Here is a 19802-nt window from a genome sequence, read left to right as displayed (position 1 = left end):
CGCTGTGTAAAACATATGCTGGAATAGTTGGCGGTTCATTCCACTGTGGTAACCCCTGTCAAATAAGGCATTAAGACGAATAAAATTGAAAGAATGTAGCAGAGTAGTTGAAAGCGCTCAAAGCGTATAGAGAGAGAAACTCTGTTGAAAGATGAGCGTGACGAGTCACGAAAGCAGCGGAGCTTTTATCATGCCACAGTCCACCGCTTCCGGTTCTTCAGCACGTGATCATGTGAAGAAGAATCAGCGCTGAGTTATTAGACTAAATACATTTAGAAATCTAGGGTGTGTGACGTCATTAGAAGAAACACACAGGATTCATTCTGTCACTATTAAAACTGCATATTTCTCTGGATTCTTCAGAACATTTGGGATAACGTAAGAACAGAAATTAGCAAAATGTATTGTGGATTTTGGACATTTTAACGAAAACAAATCTAGATATTGTGCCTTTAATATTTGACCTTTTGGCTGAAAATGTAGCCCTATATACATTTCTGGAGATCGCGAATTATGTAGCCAGAAGTACGTATGGCTGCATTTCGTCTTTAAAATGAATTCTACTGAGTGATATGACGCTATACCTTTTCAAATTTACCAGCTGACCGCTTACCTCTGTAAGGACGGCTTTTCTGTTATTACCAGTTTGACCAGTAGCTTACTGCATACGTCAGCGGACTTGATGTGCAAAGAAGAGTTGACCACGACAATGGGGTTCGAATTCAGTGAAGAACAGTTCCAGAAAGCAGGTAAGACAAAAACATAAGCCAAAGCCAAACAATAAAATAAACAAGTAAATAACAGGGTGAGAATGTGGTAAAATCTGAAAATGTGGTAAAAATCTGGCGAGGGCTTTTCTTTTTCTGGATTGCTTTTGATAACACTGTCAGTTAGGTTTAGGGAAATGGGTGGGCGGGTAAATCTGTGCTTTTGAAAACACTATTGGTTGGATTTGCGGAAGGAGGAGGGTGGGTCAGTCGATCAGTCAGTCAGTCGACAGCGGCTCTGGTGGATTTACGTGAGATGGGCAGGTGTGAATGGCACTTTGAGAAATTTAAGATCTGAAAAAGCATACACAACGGCCTCTGGTGGATTTGTGAAAACAAAAACTGCAAAAAAAAAAAAAAAAAACATACCTCCAGGGATGTATTTGGCGTAGGGGTGGGCGATATGACCTAAAATTAATATCACGGTATTTTTCATCTTTTGAACGGTGACGGTATAATATCATGGTATTACTTTCAATAGCAAAATAATATACATCTCAAGGAAGAACGGACAAAAGAAAGTCTCACTTCTATCACTCTTTAAAAGTTTCGGTTTGGGTCATTGTAAATGCTCAGTCTCGTTATGAGCTGATCTTCATTTCTCTGTGTTGGTGGAATAAAGCAGGCGAGTCAGCCGCACCAATTTATGAGCAGACAGAGCAGGATTCTCATGATGACCATTCCGCTCTTTGTTATGAGCCGTAGTTTCAGTGTAAACTTAGTAAAGGTGAGTTTCTTTGGCGATGATGTGTACAGTGTTAGATTTTATATTTAGCGGACATTTGCGCTGAACACGCGGTGAATGCAACGCATCGAGATTCGGGCACCTTCTCCGAAAACACTCGATTGATCTCAGCTGGCGGATCAACATTTACCTCATGTCATGATCGCTGTCATCTGCGCCATTATTATTATTATAACTTTAGGTGAGGTTTGCAAACCTGTGCACTTTTCACTCTTCAGCCGTTTGCATTTCCTGCAGTAACAAAAGCTCCCTGTTATCTGACAGCGGGAAGCGTTGAGTGACTGACAGCTAATATGAACCAATACAGCAGCAGGGTGGAGCGATTCAGCAAGTTTTTAGAGAAAATCAAATCAGATTGCACTACAACCATTATATTCAGACACACAAATGCTCCCAAATATATTATGAGGGTGCATAGATTACATTTCGGGCGCTCATGCGACCAAAATGGTTGCAATTTCGAGCCCTGTAGTATAAGGACATGTATTCAGACCACAACTGAACGTTTGAAGAAAATTGAATGCCTTATTATTTAGAATTAGCTATTATTGATGTAAATGCAGCCGTTCAAGGCGCATAATTGATTTATTACGGTATTGAGAAAATCCATGTCGTGGCGCAATGTCACACCGGTGATGACTATGACACCGGTGTACCACCCACCCCTAATTTGGCGCTTTCCAGAAATGTATATAGGGGTGTTTTCAGAATGAGCCTGTGTTGGAAATAGGTGCACTAATTGACAAACAGTTTGTTTTCACTTATAAGAACAGGAGTCTAATATTAAACCTAAATGTAAGAAGTCTGAGTATTATCCACATAGCCATATTTCAGATTTAGAGTGGCTAACCATTTAAAGAAAACTTGAGTGCAGTTTTCAATCAACCTATCCATGCAGACCATATGATGACAGTACTGTATATGAATGTTTTTAGCAGCTCAGTCTAGTCTAAAACATGGTTTGACCTTGAATAACCCTTACATTTCTGCAGTTCAAATATGTGCAATTTGACTCAATCCATGCAGTATGAGAAAAGACGTCTCAAAATGTGGACCACAGTGACGTGATGATAACCCCAGTGGACATTTTCTCAAGCACCATAGTGATATTTTGACTGATTTTTACAGTAATTTGTTATTCTTCCTGCTGTGGAAGCTGTTTTCGGTGGCTCACGTCCATCTGCTTTCTCTGAGTTTCCTGGTTAATTCTCTTTCCACCTGTCCAACATCTCAACTGGTATACTACCAACATGCACTTTAACACTCACCGGCCTGTCAGAAAGATGAACACTGCTTCAGTCTGTCAGATTAATGACTTAATAACACTCCGACTCAGTGATGGAGACTCTTTCAGTCATAATCTAATGCTTTTAACCTTCGTGAATCAATTTAAAAGCATTACGGGTATGGGTCTTGGACAAAGATGACACCGTTTTTACACTTTCATGGTTTTTAGCAGCATCAGTCCTGATGATAGTCACCAAAAATCTCTTTATTTTAAAGATTTAACCTTTTTTAATAACAGTTTATGTTTACATCATGCCACTGTTATTGTTTTAATGAATAAAAAATACTATTTATTTCCCATATACTAAAAGCTAAGATGATTTTAGATTATTGAAACTTAGTCGGTAACAACCTTAATTTTGATCCATTATTATTTTGAAGTGCAGTGTCACATTAAAACAATCCACACATGCAACATTTTCAGTCTTTATACACACAGAAAACCCTCAGGTGTTAATCCCCAATATTAATCCACACACATACATAATATTAATTAAATAATTTGAATTATTGTGGCCTGCAAGGTTCAAATCAGGAAATTTGTGGAATAATTATTCCCTGCACCACAGGACAGACCTGAAAAATATGTGGCAAAAGATTTTTACATACTTGAATTTAATAAAACGTTAAGACTTGCCAACTAAAGGGAACACCGTTTACAAAGAATGTGATTTTTTTTTATTAAATGCACTGCCTTGGATTATACATCTGTTTAAATGGGTTTCAGTGGGAACGTTTTGTCCTGAGAGGAACTTTTTGTTTGTATCCAGCGAAAAATAGATTTATGAAATGGGGTGAAATAAATGTCAATAAAAACACAACCAAACGTTATGCTGTGTGCATTTACACTGCAAAAATGATCACAGAAATACAAAGAAAAAATAAGTCCAAACGTTCACAAGAAGGAACAATCTTTGTATTGCAAACATTAAATTGTATTACTATGTTTGACTATTGCAGGTTTATATGCTTTGTTGTACATAAACATAAACGTAACTAGAGCAAAAACGTCACTAGCCCATGACCTCCATTTTGTCACAACTGTAACCACGCTCATGCTAAGATTTAAATTACATATTTATACTTTTATTCTAAAATATTTATTTATTTGTATTTAACTCTTCAGAGCAGAATGTTGTCTTAGTAGCGCGCGGTCAAAATTAACTTAAAATCTTTCATACTGAAAAAAAAAAAACAGCTTAAACCAACCTAGGCTGGCTGGCTGGTTTTAGAGGGGTTTTGGCCACTTCCAGGCTGGTTTCTAGCCATTTCCAGCCTGATCTTAGCTGGGAGACGACCAGCCAAAACCAGCTTAAACCAGGCTGGTCAAGCTGGATTTAGCTAATGTTAGCTGGTTATTTTCCAGCCTGACTAAAACCAGGCTGGAAAAGGCCAAAACCCCTCTAAAACCAGGCTGGTCGACCAGCTAAAACCAGCTTAGGCTAGTTTAAGCTGTTTTTTTCAGTAGGGTTATAAACGAAGGGTGAGTTTTGAAATTGTTCTATTATTATTATTATTATATCCACACGGGGGCGGCAAAAACAACTTATTTTTCATCATCGTCACGTTTAAAACCAAATCAACAATTACACGACAGAAATCTGCGTAGATGACCCATATCATAACATGCTATAGTAATTTACAGTAAATGGTGTTATTGAACTACTATAGTAAAGTGTTTTATGCTCTATAATATTTACAACACGGTTAATGAATGCTAAAGCATACTGTGGTATTAACTGTAGTCAACAGTAACTAGTCAATGTACTTCCTTTTTTGCTACAGTAAATGGTATTGTCGCCTGAAAATCATTTAAGAGATAGTTTATTTCTTTTAATGGGAAATGTAGAACAAAATCTCTGTATTTACATTGTACAGAGTGTAATGAAGCAGCAGGTCTTCATTGTGAACGCCATTATCCCACTTTAGCTATACTTAAAGCTAAATATCCAGCCATAATCAAATTGAGACAGAATCATTGTTTTGGAACGTAACAGCTGGTTTCTAGTCGGTTCATGTTGATTTAAGTGTTTGACTACTTGGTGACAACCAGATAAAAACCAACTTTATTCCTCCGAAACCTTCCACATGGAATAAAATACTGTAGGATCTCATAGTAAATGCTGTAGTGTTTTTGAATTATACTATAGTAAAGCACTTGAATGAATGTGTTGTGGGTACAGTAATATAAACAAATGACTTAGTACTGCAATAAAAGCTGAAGTATACTACAGTATTAAGTTCACGACAGTTAATACGACAGCATGCTGTAACATTCATTAACAAAGAATTGTAAATATCATAATATATATACACCGTATAATACACTTTACTACAGTATTGTTCAAAAACACAATAGTATTTATGATAAATCGCTGTAGTTTTTTCTTTTTCAAGTGAATTGTATTGTGCATTTATAATCAAGCCAAAGACATGACATCTTTCATTATGATCCTCAGACACTCATTCCCATACAGATGCTGTATATTCAAAGTTGATATAGTCTCTATTTGAGGATTTCTGATGTGGATTTATCTCTCCAGGCCCTCCGGAGATTCATTCTGGCTCTTCTCCAGCTCCTGTGTGTCCTTTTCCATTTGTTCCTGCTCCTTGGCGTCCAGTTCCTGGAGTTTTTCCTCCATGTCTTTGGGAATCTCCACCTCCATCAGATTCTCCATTCCCACCTCCGGCTCGTCTCCAATCAAAACCTTAAATCGAAAGACACGCACAATTGCACATGAAACCCGACTGGACTAAAAGCTAACGAGATGCCAGACAGCACTTCAGTTTTACTGTCATCCCTAAGTGCCAATTTCAGGAACCCGACAACATGGAAAAAAACCCAGTAACTTGATAGCTCTAAGTGTTGCGTTAGGTTTAAAACTGCTGCATTATGAAAAAGCGGCCATTAATCCTGGATAAATATTAGCATCGTTCCGTGCTCCGCCTATTAGCTGTTTTTATTGATGCTAATTAAAATGGTTGGGTTGAGGCAAGCAGCCGAACCGCTGCTTCTGGCCTGCAGTTCAAAAGGGATCTCCCAGACGTTATGGAGAATATCATGCTTTAATAGGAGACCCTGTGACATCTTTTCCATGGGGCTGTACCCAAATATACGCCTGCCACGCTGCAAGGAACAGGCTTTTTCCACCAAATTAGTGTCTCCTGGCTTTTTTTGTGTGTGTGTGTGTGTGTGTCAACCAAACTCATAAATCCTGGTTTTGGAGGATTGGAAGTGATCTGCATTCTGCATACTGACGGTCTTCCAAAGCACAACACATCCACAGAAAATGTTGCATGCGATGAGTTTTGCTAAAGTGATGCAACAGAGAAGCAATAATGTAATTGGATGGAAGTGCATTCATTTGAAGTGAAATGGAACCTAAGGTACTCGCAGCAAAGTTCTTTTCGCTCTTCGTTTAGGATTTAATAGATGTTTGATGTAACTATATGCAGTGGGGTATAGTTATAATTTTGTAGCACCTGCTGCATCATGCTAGCTTCAACAATTTTTATTCACACATTACAGCTTTAACCCTTTAAAGGCTGTGACACGCCCAGGGCCAGAGCAAGCTCAACTGCCGCTCCAGGCAAAAGACGATCACGGGGGTGTGGTGTGTGGCAGGGGTCATGGATATAACTGAGGATGCGGGTGGTGAGGGAGGTGTAGCGGATGCTGCCCTCTCTATTCTGCCGCCCTGGGATACAACTGCTAAGGACGCGGGTGGTGAGGGACGTGTCGCAGACACCGCCCTCTCTATTCTGCCGCCTTAGGGGGTCACCTAGGTCGCCTCTATGGACGCACAGGCCCTGGACACGCCTAGCTGATGCCTATGTTTTCATCCAATAATGCGAATTAAATGTTTGCGAAAAACTGGAATATCACATAAAAGATTTGCGAACAATTCAGCGTTTCTATCCAACAAGAACAAACTAGTCACTACCTGAAAAACAAGAACATTTTTAAAAAAAATTAAAAAATTTCGGAGGTAGGAGAAGCTTTTTCTTATATAATTAATGCTGTCCACTGCATCATCTTCTATTACTAGAATTTATTTGTATTTATTCATAATTTATCCACATTTTTCAAACTTTTCCATAAACCAGTCAACCTGTAAACCAATATATTTTTTAGAAAAATATGGGAGTTTTTGTGAAACTAATAACAATATTTCAATTTATGTGGTTGGTAAGGTTAACAGAAACACGGTTATGGATAGTTTGAAGGCATTTAGTAGCATATTTTCCAGAAAACTTAAAAAAACAAAACAATTTTGGCCAAATTTGTCACATCAAAAAGAACCGGCTGGATGTACTTTATCCTGCTTATGACATGGATATTTTCCACAAAATATTGATCTGCACTAGCGCTGCACAATATATCGTTTCATCGTCGATATAACAATGTGTTTGTCCACAACAGTCACATCACACAATATGCAATGTTGAGTTGGGATTATAGTTGATCAACAGTTGAGAAATATACGAGAACTGTGGCGCCACTGCAAAGTATAACCACAACAGAGCAAATCTTTACTTTTATTTGCATGTGTTTTAAAGCCATTTTAAGAGAGTTTAAAGCATTTGGGCACAAAAATGTACAACATTTGTAACTTTAATGAAGAATACTTTTACTGAATTACTACAATGAAGACTATTACAGTGTTGTTTTACATTTCATTAGACTCATTAGACTCATTTCTTTGACTTTTGTCTTTGCTCCATTGTAATTATCCTTGCTTGCAATTTGTTAATTATATTTATACATGACCAACATCCCCTCAATCATTCTAAATTCAAGATTTCTTTCAAGCCATCTGGTAAAATTGCATTTATATCATATTAATATATTATTGCAGAAAAACAAAACATCGCAATGTCAGATTTTTCCAACATCATGCAGCCCTAATCTGAACTGTAATAATTTAAAGAATCATAATGGATGAGCCTGGAGTTATTAGTTTAATCAGTTGTTATCCAACTATAACACACTTTGGAATGACGTGACTGACCAATCAGAATCAAGTATTCTAGTGAATCCCGTAATAAGCCAAAACTACACACAAACATTAAAATGGTCTCAAAACATTGACTTATCTATCATCTTGAATCCATTCATTGCCAAAACATATTCTGGATTTGCTTTATACGTGATCCGTCCATGTATAAAGCAATCACGGAATATATTTTGGCAAGCGGCTGATTCAATTCAAGCTGCCAACTTTTTTTTTTGTTGTTGTTGACAAATGTAAATTTTGCTTTACCTGGACAAGTTTCTCACAGGCTGAGATCACATGCGGATCCTTTTCCCATTTGTGAAACTCCCTCATGATGGGATAAACGTTCTTGCTCTTCAGAATCTGTCGGCCCACTTTAGTAGCTGTAAGCTGAGTACAAACAGACCACTGAGAAACTGGACAAACGCTAGACAAACCAATATACAACATCTTTAATCAGCAAGGATGCATTCCATTGGTCAAAAGTGACAGAAAATACTTTTTAAAGGGGACCTATTATGAAAAAAATCACTTTTATAAGGGGTTTAAACATAGTTGTGTGGCAGAAGGCAGTAGATATAACCAGCTACTAATGGTAAAGATTTATTAATGACATATTTTTAAATCAGACTTGATATAAACAGTCTGCAAAAACACTTTGATTGACATTCTCCCTTTGTACGTGCCATTAGAGAGGGAAAGTCTCGCCCACTAATGACCATCTCTCCCAGATTAGCAAAGATAATCTTGTTTTTGAATCTGCCACTATGCTGACACACAGGCATTTGTAGCTCCGCCCTCTTTTGAAAAGAGCACAATCTCATTTCAATTTAAAGCGACAGTCACCAAAACACAACAATCAGGATTAAAGCCTAAAAGGGGCAGCTTTAAAGAGTTATAAAACATTATTTGTGTGGTATTTTGAGCTGAAACTAGAGACGTATTTTACATCTTGTAAAAAAAGGGCAGAATAGATCGATTATGCTACAAATGCCTGTATTTCTTATAAATGCTTAATATTTAAATAATAAAAGTGTTCACAAATTTATTAAGCAGCACAGCTTTTATTCATCATATTATACTGATTTCAAAAGAATCGCATAGCACGGAAGTAAAAAAAATACCATTTCATAGCATATATAAATAGAAAACTCTTAATATTTAAGTAACATTTCACAATACTACTGCATTTTTGGATGACCAGAAGAAACATGCAAAAATATTAAAGTGGTCATAAACTGAGAAACCAAAATTCCCACAACCTCTTGACATATAAGAGCGTGTAGTACTATAAAAACATTCTGTAAGTTTCAGAACTCAAAACTTTGTCTTTCTTCTAAAATCAATCAGCCAAAACCAAATTACAAATTATGGAATATTCTACCTTATGATGTAACAAGGTTGATAAGCCCGGCCTCCACAGAAGACAGAGGCCTGCTTCTACTATCAGCAGTATTAACATGCAAAACTGTTAACCAATCAGAGCAGTGGGCTTCACTTCTGAGTCTATACAAGTCTCATACTCATTCAAATGGTGTTCTGATGAGGGAGTCAAAAACCGAAAATAGTTCATTAATCCTAAATTACGATGTTTATGATGTCCAAATCTTGATAGTGTGAAAAAAGATCAGGTTTGTGAATCCTTTAAAAGAAATCTCACAGAATATACAGTTTTGAATGCCTGGTTCATCATCAGTAACTAATACAACTATTTATATATCTGATAGGTGAAAGATTTGGGATTCTTACAAGCATCAACGTTTCTAAGAGCATCTTGCGGATGTCAGGATCTTCTTCTCGCCTTTTATCTTCTGGCAAATACTGCAAGTCCACCGGCAAACCTGGAAAATACAGATCAAATTTAAAAAGAGTAACATAAATCAATGAATTGCATAGTTACAACTAAGCGATGTGTTTCTGTGCAAAACTCTTTGTCATAATCCTATGTTCTGTAAAAATAAAATACATGTTATTATCAGTATGTTAGTGTTAAGGATATTTAGAAGCTAGTGTGCTACAAAGCGGTCACCAAATTTGCATTTAGAAGATATAAACATCCAAAGCTTGCTGTTTGTCACTTCTACCCTAGATGGATCAATGATTTTTTTGAGATCACCTCATACTTTCTCCTCAAATCTTCTGACCAATCGAATGCTCTCAAGTATCTGACATGCCCCGCCCCCTTTAAGATGCTTCTCATTTGCTTTTCATTTGATGCGCTTGAGCTCAACCACTCTCACTGGCAGAGCTGTGATAACAAAACACTAATAGCTGGGGTTTTTTTTAAGGGGGAGGGGCTACTATATGTCCCGCCCTCTCTTCATTTTTTAGTTGAGATTAGGTCAAACATCCCATACGAAAAGATGCACAAGCTTTAAATAGGAAAATGATCAAAACTCTTCTTTTTCTTTGACATTTTTGAATAAAATGCTAATAGTCATATCCGAATCAATTCATTATGCTAAGCTAAGCTAAAAGTGACCCAGCCACAACAAGAAATCGGCTGAATCGATTTAAAATTAGTTCAAGTAAACTGTTTAACTTTAGGAGACTTATAAATGCATTCATTTATTTTCCTTCGGCTTAGTCCCTTATTTATCAGGGCTCACCACAGCGGAATGAACCGCCAAATATTCCAGGACTGTGGGGGAAACCGGAGTGCCTGGAGGAAAGCCACGCCAACACGAGGAAAACATGCAAACTCCACAAAGAAATGCCAACTGACCCTTCCGAGACTCGAACCAGCAACCTTCTTGATGTGAGGCGACGGTGCTAACCACTGAGCCACCGTGCCGCACCAAGACTTGTACATGAGAATGTATTTTAAAATAAATATGGACTTTTCCTTTAAGGCACATGTGTCAAAGCCAGTTCCTGGAGGGCCGCAGCTCTGCACAGTTTAGTTCCAACCCTAATTAAACACACCTGATTAAACTAATTGAGTGCTTTAGGCTTGTTTGAAACCTACAGATAGGTGTGTTGAAGCAGGGCTGGAACTAAACTCTGCAGGGCTCCGGCCCTGCAGAAATTGACTTTGACACCCCTGCTTTAAGGGATTGTTCAAATCTCAGCATAAGCAATAAAAACAAGAACATTTGCCAATTATACTGCACACGCTAGTCCAAACATGCTGTAATAATATTAGTCTGAGGCTACAGCGATACTGGCTTTGCAAGGACTTCAGAAAGGTCTCATAAGGTCACTTATTAACTAGGAAGGTTCCTCTCTCTTTTTACAATGTGTTTTTAAAATGTTTTGGTCAGAGCAGCCTGGTGCAATAAGAGGAAAATATGTTATATATAAACTTCTCAAACAGCTTTTATGAAACCGCACGCTTTTAACAAAAATCTCAGGCTTCGCAAATTCACAACTTCCTGCTGTAATGGCAGAATTTCCACTCTGCTCAGTCCATTTTCCCTTCACATGTTATGGAAATACAATAAAGCGTCAAACTGAAGGCCAGCAAAATGAACAAACAGCGGCATCTACTGGATAAACCAGAGTGAAGCAGAAGACTAAGAAAAAAAAAAAGGATCCACTACAAAAAAATATGATTAAATTAGATTTGTATGTGCTAAACTGAGATGATTTTGGTCTTTAATATTTGAGATTTTAAACTCAGCCTTTAAATTAAGTATTCAACCTAATCCAGTAATGGCTTTGTTTGGAGTTTCAAATGAGGACTTGCATATGACTAAAGACATAGAAAATGCTTTGGTCTTTCATTCATTCATTCATTTTCTTGTCGGCTTAGTCCCTTTATTAATCCGGGGTCGCCACAGCGGAATGAACCGCCAACTTATCCAGCACATGTTTTACGCAGCGGATGCCCTTTCAGCTGCAATCCATCACTGTGACACATCCACACACACTCATTCACACTCATACACTACGGATAATTTAGATTACTCATATCACCTGTACCGCATGTCTTTGGACTGTTAGAGAAACCGGAGCACCCGCAGGAACCCCACGCGAATGCAGGGAGAACATGCAAACTCCGCACAGAAACGCCAACTGACCCAGCCTAGGCTTAAACCAGCGACCCTCTTGCTGTAAGGCGACAGCACTACCTACTGTGCCACTGCGTCGCCACCTTGGTCTTTGTAACGTTAATAGCTAGAAGAATTCACCTATGACTAGCCACCTAAGCTGTCACTTTGGCTTAGTGATGTAATGTTATTTTTGAGGATCAACCCGAACATTTGACCAAACACGGGACTCTTTAATAATCCATACTGAGAATAATGTACTCCTCCAATCATGAATCCCCCCAACATCTCCTCCTCCTACCCCTATAAGTTTTTTTTATTATTTGAATTATTCAATATAATTATTTAATTAATTTCTTTTTTACTCAGTGGTTAGCGCTGTCGCCTCACAGCAAGAAGGTCGTTGGTTCGAGTCCCGGCTGGGACAGTTGGCATATCTGTGTGGAGTTTGCATGTTCTCCCAATGTTGGTGTGGGTTTCCTCTGGGTGCTCCGGTTTCCCCCACAGTCCAAACACATGCGCTATTGATTAATTGAATTAACTAAATTAGCCGTAGTGTGTGTGTGAGAATGAGAGTGTATAGGTGTTTTCCAGTATGGGATTGTGGTTGGAAGGGCATCCACTGCGTAAAACACATGCCAGAATAGTTGGCAGTTCGTTCCGCTGTGGTGACCCTTTATAAATAAGGGGCTAAGCCCAAGGAAAATGAATGAATGAATGATTATGTCCATTTGTTTCTGTCTTAAGTTAGTTTGTGGTTAAAAAAGGACAAAAACTAAACAATAATACCTTTGTTACTGAATACCTGCAATGTAACGTACATTGTTTTATCAAAAACACAATAAAATCTATCGAAAATTAATAATAATAATAATAATAATAATAAAAGCGCAGTAGGTAGTGCTGTCACCTCACAGCAAGAAGGTCGCTGGTTCGAGCCTCGGCTGGGTCAGTTGGCATTTCTGTGTGGAGTTTGCATGTTCTCCCCATGTTCGTGTGGGTTTCCTCCGGGTGCTCCGGTTTCCCCCACAGTCCAAAGACATGCGCTATAGGTGAATTGGGAAGGCTAAATCGTCCGTAGTGTATGAGTGCGAGTGAGTGTGTATGGATGTTTCCCAGAGATGGGTTGGGGCTGGAAGGGCATCCGCTGCATAAAACATGTTCTGGATAAGTTGGCGGTTCATTCCGCTGTGGCGACCCCGGATTAATAAAGGGACTAAGCCGAAAATGAATGAATAATAATAATAATAATGACATTTTTAAAGCATCACCTTCGTTCTCCTCCTCTGAGAGCTCCTCTGGTCCAGCCAACGGCAATAAAAGAAAGGGCAAAATATCAACAGCGTCGCTGAGTAACCATTCATGATGGACTGTAAAGATAAAACAGCATATTTAATTAGAATTATTGCTGCACAGTACTTAGTTTTCAGGATTGATATCCCAATATGCAAATCTGCAATAATCACATAATGAGCCGCAGTGTTAAGTTGGCATTATAATTAACCAGAAAACACAATTAGGAAGACGTGATTTGTGGAGTCATTGCGAAGTTTAACTTTAATCGAATAATTTTGAGGTGTTTTTAAGGCGACGAAGATTTCAAAGTTAATTAAAACCATTTGGGCACAAGAAATGATATCGTCTTCTACTTTAGCAAAGATTAACTGTGTTTGTTTATACAATTAAGACTCCACAGTGTTATTTTAGATTTGATGATTTCATTTCTGTACCTCAATACAGTTTGACTCCACTGAAAACACTGAACAGCTATTTAATTCATTTTTATTCCATTGCCTTCATCTAAACTTTCATTTGCTTATTTTATTTTGTACATTTAATGCTGATGAACTCTACAAAATCATCCCAATCAATGTAAAATTATGAATTCTATCCAAACTCTATTCATCCTGACAGACGGTATTAATAATGCAATGTATATATCGCAATGTCAGTTTCTTTCCCAATATCATGCAGCCCAAATGAGAATTAAATACATTTTTAATCAATGTGTTTTCATTTTAACGTTGACTCTCCTTTCAACAGTGCATGTTGCAGCAATCCGATCGCATGCTCTATGAAGTGATTCATTCTGCAGTTTACTGTGGTGAATGAACACATGTACCGTAGTCAAAGCAGCAGTTTCGGAGCGTTCCCACCACTCCTCCTCTTCTGGTGATGGACTCCTCATACTGTGTATATGGCAGGAGTCTCTGAATCACACACCTGCACACACACATACACGCACACAGCAGACTATCAGAAACTTTCACATGAGTTACACTCATAGACTGTCTAAGATCACTGTATTACCATATTTACAGTTTTTTTACTCATTCCATGATTATAGATGACAGTTTTTGACCCACACTTTGGTATTTTGTTTTCTTTATGGTCCTAAATCCATGATAATACCATGCCTTTGGATATTTAATATTGTATTATCATGATTTTTATCACACTCATTAAGATACCATGTTTTGGGCATGTACTAAAAAAAGTAAAAGTCATGGCATTTTGTTTGCTTTATGGTCCTATACCATGATAATACCCTGCTTTTGTTGTGGTAATTGGCAAAAAGAATGGTATAATTATTTTAAAAAACAAATAACATAACATTACCATGCTTTTTACTACACTATTACATTTGACTAAATGATAATGTCATATCATGTGTTCCTTAATTACAAATTTTTGACATTTACCCTGATATTGCCATGTAGTAAATGCCAAAAAGCCATAGCATAATCATAATAAAGAATCAAAAACATGAAATTACCATGTATTAAATGCCAAAAAAGCATGGTAATGTAATGTTTCTGTTCCTTAATAGATTATATATCCAAAAAAAGCATAGTATAATCATAGTAAGGAACTAAAAAACATGATATTACCATGCTTTTTTCCTTTTATTACATTTACTACATGGTAATGTCATGTTTTTGGTTCCTTGTTATGATTATGCCATGCTTTTTGGACATTTACCATGAGATTACCATGTTATGTCAGTAAATGCCAAAAAAGCATGGTATAATCATATTGAGGAATTAAAAAACATATTACCACCACATTTAAAAAAAAAATTTTTTTTACACTTACTACATGGCAATGCCATGTTTGTGGTTCCTTAATACAGTTGTACCATGCTTTTTTGGACATTTACAATAAGATTGCCATGGTGTCAGTAAATGCCAAAAAAGCAGGGTATAATCATATTAAGGAAACAAAAAACATATTACCACCATGTTTTTTTTTTTACATTTACTACATGGTAATGTCATGTTAGTGGTTCATTATTATGATTTTACCATGCTTTTTTTTTTTTTTACATTTACCACGAGAGTACCATGTATCGCCAGTAAATTCCAAAAAAAAAGCATGGTAATGTAATGTTTTTGTTCCTTAATATGATTATATATCCAAAAAGCATAGTATAATCATAGTAAAGAACTAAAAAACATGATAATATCATGTTTTTTTCCTTTTATTACATTTACTACATGGCAATGCCATGTTTTTGGTTCCTTATAATAATTATACCATGCTTTTTTGGACATTTACAAATTTACAATAAGATTGCCATGGTGTCAGTAAATGCCAAAAAAGCATGGTATAATCATATTGAGGAATTAAAAAACATATTACCACCACATTTAAAAAAAAAAATTTTTTTACACTTACTACATGGCAATGCCATGTTTGTGGTTCCTTAATACAGTTGTACCATGCTTTTTTGGACATTTACAATAAGATTGCCATGGTGTCAGTAAATGCCAAAAAAGCAGGGTATAATCATATTAAGGAAACAAAAAACATATTACCACCATGTTTTTTTTTTTACATTTACTACATGGTAATGTCATGTTAGTGGTTCATTATTATGATTTTACCATGCTTTTTTTTTTTTTTTACATTTACCACGAGAGTACCATGTATCGCCAGTAAATTCCAAAAAAAAAAGCATGGTAATGTAATGTTTTTGTTCCTTAATATGATTATATATCCAAAAAGCATAGTATAATCATAGTAAAGAACTAAAAAACATGATAATATCATGTTTTTTTCCTTTTATTACATTTACTACATGGCAATGCTATGTTTTTGGTTCCTTATAATAATTATACCATGCTTTTTTGGACATTTACAAATTTACAATAAGATTGCCATGGTGTCAGTAAATGCCAAAAAAGCAGGGTATAATCATATTAAGGAAACAAAAAACATATTACCACCATGTTTTTTTTTTTTACATTTACTACATGGTAATGTCATGTTAGTGGTTCATTATTATGATTATACAATGCTTTTTTTTTTTTTTACATTTACCACGAGAGTACCATGTATCGTCAGTAAATTCCAAAAAAATCATGGTAATGTAATGTTTTTGTTCCTTAATAAGATTATATATCCAAAAAAGCATAGTATAATCATAGTAAAGAACTAAAAAACATGATATTACCATGCTTTTTTCCTTTTATTACATTTACTACATGGTAATGTCATGTTTTTGGTTCATTATTATGATTATACCATGAGATTACCATGTTATGTCAGTAAATGCCAAAAAACAGGGTATAATCATATTAAGGAATCAAAAAAACATATTACCACCATGTTTTTTTTTTTTTTTTTTTACATTTACTACATGTTAATGTCATGTTTTTGGTTCATTATTATGATTATACCCTGCTTTTTTTGAACATTTACCACGAGATTACCATGTATTGTCAGAAATTAAAAAAAGCATGGTATAATCATTTTAAGAAACAAAAACATGATATTACCATGCTCTTTATGCATCTACTACATGGTAATGCCATGTTTTTGGTTCCTTAACATGATTGTACCATGCTTTTTTGGACAATTACCATGCCATGTAGTAAATGGCAAAAAAGCATGGCATAATCATATTAAGGAACCATATACCTTAATATACCAAATACCACTATGATTTTTAAAAAACTTTTTTTTACATTTACTACATGGTAATGCCATGTTTTTGGTTCCTTATTATGATTATACCATGCTTTTTTTCCCAATTACCATGAGATTACCATGTATTGTCAGTAAATGCCAAAACAGCATGGTATAATCATATTAAGCAACAAAAACATGATATTACTATGTTTTTTCGGCATTTACTACATGGTAATGTCATGTTTGTGGTTTATTATTATGATTATACCATGCTTTTTTGAACATTTACCACGAGATTACCATGTATTGTCAGTAAATTCCAAAAAAAGCATGGTATAATCATATTGAGGAACAAAATAACATGATATTACCATGTTTTTTTCTATTTTGTTTTTCATTTACTATGTGGCAATGTCATCTTTGGGTCCTCCGTTTATTTTTGAGCTGTATTATGATATTATCTACTTTTTATGTTCTGTACCATGATAATACCATGTTTTTTGTATGCACTACAAGATGTTTGGACCATACCATTATAATAGCATACTCTGAAAGTAATACAGTTTTTTTTGTGTAATGATTCAGTATTTTCCTCCTCAGTATACGGCAGTGCTGCTCACCTGTCTTTGTCCAGGATGAAGTGTCGGGCCTCGGGCAGCTGTGTAAGGTTGGACAACAGGGGTGCCAGATAATGCAGTGAAGCCTTCTTATTAAAGCCCTCCGTGCAGAAGATTTCCACCAGTCTGTCCAGTCCCACATTCAGCTCCCGCAGGGCTTTGAACACATCTCTGCATGTGTGTTCATGTCGGCTCAAGTTACTCAGGATTGTACAGATGCGATCCGAAAACATAAACTCCGGGTCCTGGAGCTTCGGGATCAGTTTGGACAGAATGTCCGTCTCTTTAACTAAAGGCTGATGGAGTGTTTCGTCTGCTGAGAGGTTGATCAGGGCATGAAAACAGTCCTTCACGATGGCTATGGACGGGTCGCTGGTTAGAGTCACCAGGGCCTTCAGAAAGTCTGGTTTGGACTGCAGGTATCTGCACCCGTCCCGGTTCCCCGTGAGGCCCAGGATGTAGCCGGTGGCCTGACCTTTGACATCCGCTCTCATCTCCAGAGTCAGAAACGACAGCAGATCTTTAGCTTCATCCTCACTGAGCATCTCGGCTCTCGGATCAGTCTGGTGGTAGTAACTTTAAGGTTTGTTCTTGATTTTTGTTTTAGTTTAAACTGCAAAAGGAAACGGAGTTTAGCATATAATATAATATAATATAATATAATATAATATAATATAATATAATAAGGTGACACGGTGGCGCAGTAGGTAGTGCTGTCGCCTCACAGCAAGAAGGTCGCTGGTTCGAGCCCCGACTGGGTCAGTTGGCATTTCTGTGTGGAGTTTGCATGTTCTCCCTGTGTTGGCGTGGGTTTCCTCTGGGTGCTCCGGTTTCCCCCACAGTCCAAACACATGCGCTATAGGTGAATTGAATAAGCTAAATTGGCCGTAGTGTGTGTGTGGGTGTTTCCCAGTGTTGGGTTGCGGTTGGAAGGGCATCCGCTGCGTAAAACATGTGCTGGATCAGTTAGCGGTTCATTCCACTGTGGCGACCCCAGATTATTAAATGGACTAAGCCGAAAAGAAAATGAATGAATGAATAATATAATATAACAGCTGTAATCATAGAATAAAATGTTAAAAAATTATAATAATAAATGATAATGAGATAAAAAAATTAACACAGTTAATTAAACAATATAATATAATATAATATAATATAATATAATATAATATCAGCGGTAATCCCAGATTAAAATTTAAATGTATATAAATGAGAATAAAATAAAAATAAACAATTTAACAATAAGTAAAATCAAAATGCAACATTAAAATGTAAAAGTTAAATCGTAAACTGATATTATTACATTTAGCATTTAATTGTAATTTAAACTGAAAAAGAAATTACAGTTTAGCATATAATATGACATGATATAATATAATATAATATAATATAATATAATATGACATAATATAATATAATATAATATAATAGCTTTAATCGCAGAATAAAATGTAAAAATTCATAAGAATAAAATAAAAATGTAAAAATAAATAAGAATAAAAAACATCAAAATGCAACATTAAAATATAAGTTCAATGGTAAACTGATTGTATTCCATTTAGCTTCTAATGTAACATTTATACCTTTTACTAATGGAATTTTTCATTCAATATTTTTTTATTTAGTTTTAGCTGTTTCAATTAAATATTTGTTATACCGATTTAATATTAGCTCAATAATAACACTGTTATAATCAAGAACAAAGTTTTATTAAGGCTGCAACAGAAAAACGAACTGTTTAATAATAACAATAATAATAATAATAATAATAATAATTATTATTATTATTATTATTATTATTATGCTACTAATGATAATTTCTGATTAAAAATAAGAAACATTTTATATTAAAGTACATAAAGCATTAACTTAAGTGAAACCACGGTGTTTACAAATAATACTTGGAGGTTTATAATATTACTTTTTTACATAATCTTGATCTCACTTTATAAAGAAACAATATTTGATGTCTTTTTTGATGTCAAATGTTTCAACAATATTTAATAAAACAATATTTAATGTCAATATTGGATTTGACTGTTTGAATAGCTGTGTCCCTTGAAAAGTGCTATGGTATAACCATCACTGTATCGTAGTATCACAGCAAACTCTCTTGTAAGTCATCATAATGATGGCAGTGTTTGTTTATCATAATAACGGTGCGAAATTATAATCATAACAACTGATCGCAGAATACAATTGAATGTGGAAATCTATTAATCCGGCCTAACATTGATCCACAGTTCAGAAAAGATGTGATGTAGTTCCAAATAATGTGTTTAAATAGAATAGACTCACCACATTCGCGACATACAGAACACATGTGCGCCGAACGTAGTTCCTGGTCAAGGAACTGACATAATCTTGATCCAATCAGATTGCACATTAGACAAATCGTCCCGCCTTTTTTTGTACTTCCAGGCACATGATTGGTCGGTTTACTCCAGGCTCCGCATTTTTGGTCTTCTCCTCGCGCTTAC

The 19802-nt window shown here is 36.0% G+C and overlaps 1 protein-coding gene across 1 annotated transcript; it reads right to left on the bottom strand.

Annotated features, from left to right (window-relative positions):
* Positions 1-3230: 3230 nt before the first annotated feature.
* On the bottom strand, positions 3231-19670 carry hgh1 (HGH1 homolog (S. cerevisiae)). The gene is made up of 7 exons (XM_056480472.1): positions 19621-19670; positions 17323-17932; positions 13911-14011; positions 13060-13158; positions 9546-9637; positions 8064-8186; positions 3231-5507 (listed from the first exon to the last, which is right to left on the bottom strand). The coding sequence occupies exons 2-7, from the start codon at positions 17862-17864 to the stop codon at positions 5331-5333; spliced, it is 1134 nt and encodes a 377-aa protein (XP_056336447.1). The 5' UTR covers positions 17865-17932; positions 19621-19670; the 3' UTR covers positions 3231-5330.
* Between the last annotated feature and the right edge of the window lie 132 nt (positions 19671-19802).

Source organism: Danio aesculapii, chromosome 19 (genome assembly GCF_903798145.1).
Source record: "Danio aesculapii chromosome 19, fDanAes4.1, whole genome shotgun sequence".
Classification (NCBI taxonomy): domain Eukaryota; kingdom Metazoa; phylum Chordata; class Actinopteri; order Cypriniformes; family Danionidae; genus Danio; species Danio aesculapii.
Note: the sequence above shows the minus strand (reverse complement) of the source record. Positions and strands in the feature narration are given on the sequence as shown.

Coding starts and splice junctions, on each gene's coding strand:
- hgh1 (XM_056480472.1), bottom strand. CDS start 17,864: ATGCTCAGTGAGGATGAAGCTAAAGATCTGCTGTCGTTTCTGACTCTG. Junction 14,012..17,322: donor TTCATCCTGGACAAAGACAG/GTGAGCAGCACT, acceptor GTGTGTGTGCAG/GTGTGTGATTCAGAGACTCC. Junction 13,159..13,910: donor AAACTGCTGCTTTGACTACG/GTACATGTGTTC, acceptor TTATCTTTACAG/TCCATCATGAATGGTTACTC.